This window comes from Limulus polyphemus, unplaced genomic scaffold, assembly GCF_000517525.1.
Source record: "Limulus polyphemus unplaced genomic scaffold, Limulus_polyphemus-2.1.2 Scaffold2807, whole genome shotgun sequence".
NCBI classification, from domain to species: domain Eukaryota; kingdom Metazoa; phylum Arthropoda; class Merostomata; order Xiphosura; family Limulidae; genus Limulus; species Limulus polyphemus.
In genome coordinates, this window is record NW_013668417.1 from 134145 (window position 1) to 142646 (window position 8502).

General features: G+C 31.9%; 1 protein-coding gene and 2 long non-coding RNA genes across 3 annotated transcripts in view; 2 read left to right on the forward strand and 1 right to left on the reverse strand.

Moving 5' to 3' along the window:
* The first annotated feature begins 645 nt into the window (after positions 1–645).
* LOC111087889 lies at positions 646–4814 on the forward strand. The gene is made up of 2 exons (XR_002612515.1): positions 646–773; positions 3675–4814. It is a non-coding gene; the product is annotated as an uncharacterized LOC111087889 (long non-coding RNA).
* Positions 873–3330, forward strand: LOC111087887. The gene has a single exon (XM_022396175.1). It carries the CDS (start codon positions 965–967, stop codon positions 1655–1657), a length of 693 nt encoding a protein of 230 aa, XP_022251883.1. The 5' UTR covers positions 873–964; the 3' UTR covers positions 1658–3330.
* A 3320-nt stretch (positions 4815–8134) lies between the features above and the next one.
* Positions 8135–8502, reverse strand: part of LOC111087888 — a 1858-nt gene continuing 1490 nt past the window's right edge. Inside the window, exons 2-3 of the long non-coding RNA XR_002612514.1 lie at positions 8405–8491; positions 8135–8206 (exon numbers count right to left, since the gene is read on the reverse strand). This is a non-coding gene — a long non-coding RNA (uncharacterized LOC111087888). The remainder of the gene's footprint in view (positions 8207–8404; positions 8492–8502) is intronic.

The window sequence follows — 8502 nt, forward strand, 5'->3', positions numbered from 1 at the left end:
CACTTGATTCAATTACCTGTCTCTATATCTATCGATCTGCAATTATTTGCCGGGCTTATATACTAAAATAGAGGGCACCTGGAAAAAACTAGAGTTGCCAGGACAATTCACGATCCTTCTAGAGACTCATCACGTGTTACCAGCGTCACGTGAATTCCGCTGTCGTAACAGTAGCTTTGAGCATATCAAGAAAACAAGTTATGATATATTTTACTTAGTGGTGAGGGTGCTCGACTCGCAATATAAGGATTACAAGATCGAAACTCGTCCCCGAACATGCTCGTTTTGTCAAACGTGAGAACGTTATAATACAACGGATAAGCCCACTATTCGTTGGTAAAGATTAGCATAAGAGTAGGCGGTGGTCTGTGTTGACTAGTTGCCTTTCCTGTAGTTTAAAATCATAGACAGTTAACGCATATAGCCTTAGAGTACTTTTGAGCGAAAATTCAACAAACAAACTTTTTAATCTTAGTCCTTAGTCCTTTTTTTTCTTGTTGTTCGTTTGTTTTTGTCACAATCTCTGGCGAGATGCCTATTCTTGTAATAAATAAATGAATCAGTATCAAAGCCGTTTTATAGACGAATAGCTCTTTTATCTTTCTGTTGGTTCAGTGTTCTTTTGTACATATAATATAATCAACACCTATAGTTGGGAGTGATTCAATTTGCTTTGGTTTTATTTTTTCTTCGCACCCCGATTTTTTGGAGTGAAAATGTATCACCGTGCGCTTAACTGTCAACACTGGAATAGACAGATGTCACACTGACATGTAAGTGTTGTTAAACTTTATTTTATCTAATTAATACGGTACTAAATGATAAAATTAATTTGATAAATTAAATGTGAATTAACAAGGCTGTTTCACTAGTTTGCCACAGAGGGCTTTAATAATTGTCAAAGTTCTGCAAGGAGTAGAATATAGTGGCAGATATATTTTACGCTTGGTAATATAGTATTAAGATGGTTTATGCATTTTTAACGATTGATGTATTAAAGCGAAAGAAAGTAATATATAATGTCTGCTTTGATGCCGGAATTCCGCTGGTTTCACAGACACCTGAAAACGAAAGAATGTCAAGTAAAGTAAGTTTTGAAGACGATAAAACAAGTTCAGGTGCAGAAAATCGATGTTTAATTATTCATGAGACGAGGAATCTAATTGTAGATTTCATTTATAATCACGTGCTTAAAGAATACGAAAGAAGCAAAAAAATTCCAACTCCTTCACCACTTGGTTACCTCGATGTTACAGGCTCATCACTTGGACACTTGGATGTAACAGACGAGTCTCAAGTAGGTGGAACATTTCCTCTGTTTATCGATAATAACCTTTCGAATACATGTAAGATTGTCTTCTGGCACACGTTACGTGGTTTTTGCTACGTTCTAGTGTGCGAACAACATGAAAACAGGTTACTTGCCATTAAGATACTTAAAGATATTTTATGTAGTTTAGAACTACAATATCCTATTAAAGATAAAGGGTTAAATGCTGAAGTAATTTCTACAGTTGTGGATGCCTTTCTTCCAAATGGACAGTTACAATTCATGCATAATCGTGTGATCAAAATGTTAAGGAAAAATGTGGAGCACGTGCTTTGTGATAGAACATCAGGAAAATATGCCTTTGAACTTGAATATTTCAAATTTTAATATGGTAAAATTATACTGTTTTGTATGTAACATTAGTTTATAAAGACCAAAATGGAGTTTAGTCAATTATATATATTCGAGCTATCTTCCTTTGTTATTCAGTTCTTGAATTATTGTTTAATACCTTTTTTTTATTATTATGTAACAATTACATAAAGAAAACTGATATTATGTTTATGGGCTTGATCTGCTAAGTATGATATTGTACAACGGTGAGTAAGAAGGCAATGTAGGTAAGGTCTAAGCCTTTTCACTAATACTAATAGCTGGGTTTCAGCAGTCGACACTTGGTAAAGAAGTAAAACTTTAATCAGAAAGTGTCAAAGTTTTTACTCTCTTAGAAAATGTAGAGGTCGATACGTTTTTAAAGTTTGATTATTTATTTTCTGTCCTGATGATTTCCTTTTGAAAATTAAACATCTTTAATAATGCAACTAAAAATTTATCCTTTAAGGAAAAAAGTAGAATTAAGGATGTTATTAGAATATACTTATTGAAATGCATACTATACTGAAAAGGCTTGAATATCGTGTATCTTCTTATTGTTGTACAATATTAAATTTAACCGATCAAGCCAGAAGGGAAAGGTTTTCATCATCCTTTACTGATAATTTGTTGCAAAGTTTCTTCCCAATTGTCTAGTTCAACATAAAATGTGTACTGTTACAACGATGTGGTATTTGTATATTTGAACTGTGCATCTTTTTCTTCTACTTGTATTTATTTTTCTTGCTTAAAAAAAGGCTATTTAAATTTTCAGTAACTGTTTTAGTTTTTTAGATTGTATTTAGGCTTATAGATCATGGTTAATAGGTTTGGTTCAGTACTGTATACAAATAGAATTATGGATGCTTATGGATATGTATATTAATAAGCTCGTTTTCTTCTCAGAAGTAAAATAATATGTTGGTACTGAATTATATTATTTTGCACCTTGGTATTATTAGTTACAACTAGAATGTAACTTCCCTCAGGTACATCCACTAAACTTTTTTTACTATTTGGATTTTGAGTTCAGATTTTGCTATTGATAATGACACAGTTCTTGCATTAATTCATACTCTTCTGTTAATCTGCACATCAGTGCCAACTGACAGTATTAGGCTATTACAGGTTTTTCACTTTTACTTATAAACACACAATACTTTCAAGTACCTACATTTTATCATGATTGGAAAAAAACTGAAAAAATGTTAGGAAAGCTATCAATGTAACAAGTGCACTGAGAGTATTATTTTATATTTGAATATGAACAGTAAGAAATACCACAAATGTATTAATCAAGTTGATGATTTATTAGATTTGTATGAAGTATATGAATACTTGTTTTTTCCTATATTCTGTTTCTGGATGATATATAGCTAACTGCATAATTCTTTAGGAAATCTAAATAAATATTTTTGTAACAAAGAAAGAAATGTGGAAAGATTAATGATGTGCAATAGAATCAAAATATTGCTGGTACTTGTAATAAACTGTATATAATAAAACTGTACGTGTATCAGTTTCAATGACGAGCCTTTGGAAAAAATGTATAAAATTCCACAACACGTAGTGATGATACATGTATGGTGTTGTTTTCTGTGTTAAAAGTGTAATTTCAGCTGTTGTCTATCAATGTTGATCTTGTATAAAAATACTAATAAAAGTTTATTGGCTTCATTATAATATTATACACAGAAAATAAAATGTTATTTTAATTAATAAGTTGCATAACTAAGTAGAAGAAGACATTAGATGTGATACATTATTTGTTAAAAATTTCCTTAGCTTTTATCTTTTTAATGCAGTAATTCTTTTCTTAAAACTCTGAAAGAGTTTGGTATAAATTGTAGTGACCTACTTTTGTTACTGATATTAAACTGAAACTAAAATGCTTAAAACTATATAGAGAAAGAAAAGTTCTTTAACAGTTAAAATTCTAAAATGAAATAATTCAAAAATTTAAATCCAAATATTTATGTATAACACATATACAGGGTGTCCATAGGTAATTTGCAGCTGTTCTTAATTTCAGATACGTGACTGATCATGATGCTGTCAAAGCACGAGAAGGTTGAGTTAATCCAAACTTGATTCGAATTACAAGGACAGCTCATGAAACACAATCTGGAAATTTCATTTAAGTGTCTATGGTTACAGACTTATTAATACACACAGATAATTCATTGTATTTAATGAGAATGATCTGCTTATTACTACAGATACGAGCCATGGCACCACAGAGGACATGTTTAGCAACTAAACATGTGGTTTTCAGCAATATCCTGAGCATTCAACAGTACGAAAGCTGCTACAAGTAGAGTTACAACTAGAGGAATATATTATTGTCCTTTCTAGGAAGGATATTTATATAATAAGATTGTTAAATGATGTATATCTAATATTAAAGGACGCAGCATTTCAAAGCAGGGGCTACTAACAATTCCCATGGTAGTTAAAAAATTCAACAGTACAGTTTTTAATACAACAAAGAGCTTTGAGATCAAACCACAAGCTGAAGGCTGTGGTAATGAAAGAGAACCCTCAGTCCCAAAAAGCGCTGTTCCCAATGGAACTAAGTATATCTCATGCTACTATTTACAAAGTAATAAATGAGCATTTGAAACTGATGAAGACTTGCAAGCTTCCAGCCACACCTGAAAATTAGTGGTTATTTTCATGAGAAAGATGGCCAAAGAAATTTGAACCACACTAATTCTGCTTAACTATATTGCTTGTCAAGATTCTCCCAATGACAACTCCACTGGACTTCCATGCATTATGTTCACTTAAACGTGGTCTTGAAGGCCAAAGTCCAGATCCAATGGAGAGTCTATGTGAAGTCTGTCAGTGTGATCGAACAGTCTTGTTACAATGGAAACTGTTTAATCAGGGATATCAGATCAAATACAATCCACGACAGAAGAAGTCATTCAGAGAGCAGCACTCCTGTAAAATGTGATTAAACTCGGGTAGATTTATGTGTATCTATATGTAAAGCCTGAACAAAACCTCCCAAGACAATTTTTCCTTTTTAAATTAAATTAAAAAGTCACAGTGAACAACTTAAAAATATATATACACATATCCGAACCACATGATAAGCTTGAGTGAGATCCATTCTTGGAAAGGTATATTTTCAATAAAATGCTGCAGAAAGGTAGCAAGTAATTCATTTAAGTTTGAGGACAATAAACCACACAAAGAGACTATTAGAATACTCTTGACTTCAAACCTATAACAAAAAGTTATGTTTGAAAAAATTCCATCTTCAAAACTGTTCTATTACTGTAGTAAAAGGTTACGTAAAAATAGTTTCTAACTGATACAGAATATATATTACATTGATAGCAACTTTTACTTGTTAATTTTAAACATAAAATACATATGAAAAAATGTGTTAGTTGTAACATTTTAAACTTGTCTAAATACTGCATAAAAAATAAACTGAATAAATTCTCTTGAAGTCAGAAAATCTTCGCAAGTAAAAATTTACTGATTTATATCCAATCTATTTAAAAAATATTCTAGCATGAAGTTTTTACGACATCATAAGTACACTGATTTCCCTAAAAGGAAACGATTGGAGATCCGATAAATATCTTGTCACAGAGTATGTGTTCGTTTCTCCATAACACTGACCGAGTTCAACACAAAGGAAATATCTACACAGATCAAAGTTAAATAATTAAACACAAGGAAGTGTTTCTAGTGTGCTGTGAAGAACTGAAGAGAAACTTTTACTAAGTCTCTCTAAACAGTTCCAGTTCACAGTTAAGCTGTGAGCCAAGAAGTATGAATGAAAAAAAAACATTAATATTTCAAGTAAAAGTTTAAACAGAAATATATCTACATTAAAGTGAGCACTGTGAAAACTGTACCAAGAAGCAACAACATTTTTTTAAATTAAAAATTTATATTGAAAATAGGGTGCATACAGTATATGGTAACAAATCTAATTTTATATGTGTGTATATATATACATATATACACACAGACAGTCCAGACCACTTTTTCTGACAGGCATTGTGAAGAATAATGCACAGTTGCTAAAAATGTTTCATTTCAATGGTATGTCTTATTAATTATCTCTGCTTCTCAGGCATAAATGAAAAGTGCCTCCTGTTTTCAATAATTTTCAGCACCTTCAAACATGATTTTTGAAATAATATTATCACAAAGCTAAGTCTTGTGCTTTTTCAGATTTATTTATTTGGAAGTACAAAACTACTTAAATAATGAAGCATATTATGTTAATATAATAACAGGTAGGCAAACAACGATTTGTAAGCATAAGGAACAGTTTCATTGAAGGTGGAGCATACTGCATGTTTCGACAGAACATTGGTCTTCTTCACATACGATCTGTACTAAACCATTCAGGGTTTATATAGTTACATAAACAAATGATGTCAACACGTGACAAGACCTTGCCAAATACGGCTGAAGTTATCACAGTTTAATGAGCAATTGTTTGCTTTGATTATTTCTATAGTTTCTAAACAATCTTTGTTGGACATCTAACTTGGAAATGTTTCTTTGGATGTTCTACCAGATGGCACTTAAAACTGCAAACTTGTTTTTTTTAATCACATTTTCAACCTGTCGAGATGTTGTAGAACACTTGGTTTGAATAAAACTGGAGGAAAGAAATGCAAAGGACAAATGTAATTTCCCATGGAAATAAGATGCAAAGAATATCACGGTCACATGCATAGAGCTGAATTTCAAGTATCTGCTTTAACATATCATCAATTTGAAATAGGTCACAAAATACTTCTCCTATGCCAACCCAAAACTAAAAAATTTTACCAAAGATTACTAGAACTTGCTAACAAGCTAACCCCCAAAGAGTGGAGCAGTCTTGACTATGCCAGCTGGTTTAGATCAACTAACATTGCGGAAAAGAAAGGGGGCCAACCAAAACAAGAAACTCAAACGTTGACAGAAAACATTCTTGAAGATGTGAACATTTTTCCTCCTACAGTTTTAAATATCTGAAGTGAACCATTAACCAATAATCATGTTTTTGTGATTAAACTTAACGCTGTTAAACCTAGAAAATTACTTATCAAACAAACTGTTGCTACCACAGAATCCACTCTTTAAATCTGAACCTCAATGAAGCAGAAAAAATTAGAATCAACACGCATTCTAGACTTACGGCATATAGGGACAAAAACCTAACCTCAACAGAAATAAAGTCAATACCTTAAAAGAATTAAAATCTAATAATAAGATATACACAATGAGAACTGACAAAGGTGACTATACTGTAGTGGTAGATAAAACACCTTACAAAGCAGGTGCCAACACGTTATGAAATGACAGATCTTATACCGTACTTGATAGTGATCTTACGAACAAGGTTCTTACGAACATTAGAAAACTAATCAAAGGTTTTCCTGTTCTCACTGCTAAAGAAAAAATGTCCCTTATCCCCACACATTAATAACCCCCCCCCCCATTTTTATGCCCTTCCTAAAATTCACAAAGATAACATTTTTTAAAGACCTATAGCATCTAGCAATGGGCCCACTGATACAAAACGTTGTTAAAACTAACTCTACTTAAAACTAACCCCTATTCTCTCAAAAACTTCAAACTAAACCAAGAAGTTATCTTAGTATCTTTCAATATAAAATCTATATTTACTTCAGTACCTGTAGAACAAGCTTCACATCATCTAAGAAAAAAACTAGAAGACAATCCTGTAACAGACCACCTCACAGAATACTGCTTAAACAACACTTATTTTACAAACAAAATAATGGATTAGCAATGACATCCCCCCTTTCCCCTCTATGTGGTGACCTCTACATATCTGTTCTAGAAGAATAACTGTCTGGAAACAAATTCATACACATCAAGACACCAGAAATCTGATTAAGATATGTTGACAATATTTTTAGTATATGGCAATGTGAGAAAGATGCTCTACTTAATTTTATTGAATTCTTAAACACCTTAAGACCCAATGTCACAATTTTCACACATGAAGGTACAATCTAACAGTTGCCTTCCATTTTAAGAAGTTAATGTAAAAAGAGAAACTAATAAAGTGACGCCAGTATATACAGGAAACCCCATTCCATCACACCTAAGATCTAATCACAAAAAAACACCCTCCTACTTCACCTATGTAAATCATGCTATACAACTTTGCACTCACAAAGAAGACTTAAAACTACTTAATTAATATAGCACTAACTACAGGTTTCAATCCCAACATCATGTTAACTCTTAACCTTTCACCTATCAACAACATAAAACATGTTTACTCTTGACCTTTCACCTATCAACAACATAAAACATGTTAACTCCTAACCTTTCACCTATCAACAACATAAAACATGTTACTCTTAAACTTTCATCTATCAACAACATAAAACATGTTAACTCCTAACCTTTCACCTATCAACAACATAAAACATGTTAACTCCTAACCTTTCATCTATCAACAACATAAAACATGTTAACTCTTAACCTTTCACCTATCAACAACACAAAACATGTTAACTCCTAACCTTTCATCTATCAACAACATAAAACATGTTAACTCTTAACCTTTCACCTATCAACAACATAAAACATGTTTACTCTTAACCTTTCACCTATCAACAACATAAAACATGTTAACTCTTAACCTTTCACCTATCAACAACATAAAACATGTTAACTCTTAACCTTTCGTCTATCAACAGCAAAACATGTTAACTCTTAAACTTTCACCTATCAACAACATAAAACATGTTAACTCCTAACCTTTCACCTATCAACAACATAAAACATGTTAACTCCTAACCTTTCATCTATCAACAACATAAAACATGTTAACTCTTAACCTTTCACCTATCAACAAC

Excerpts from the sequence above, each read along its gene's own strand:
- LOC111087887 (XM_022396175.1), top strand. The coding sequence starts at position 965 with ATGGTTTATGCATTTTTAACGATTGATGTATTAAAGCGAAAGAAAGTA.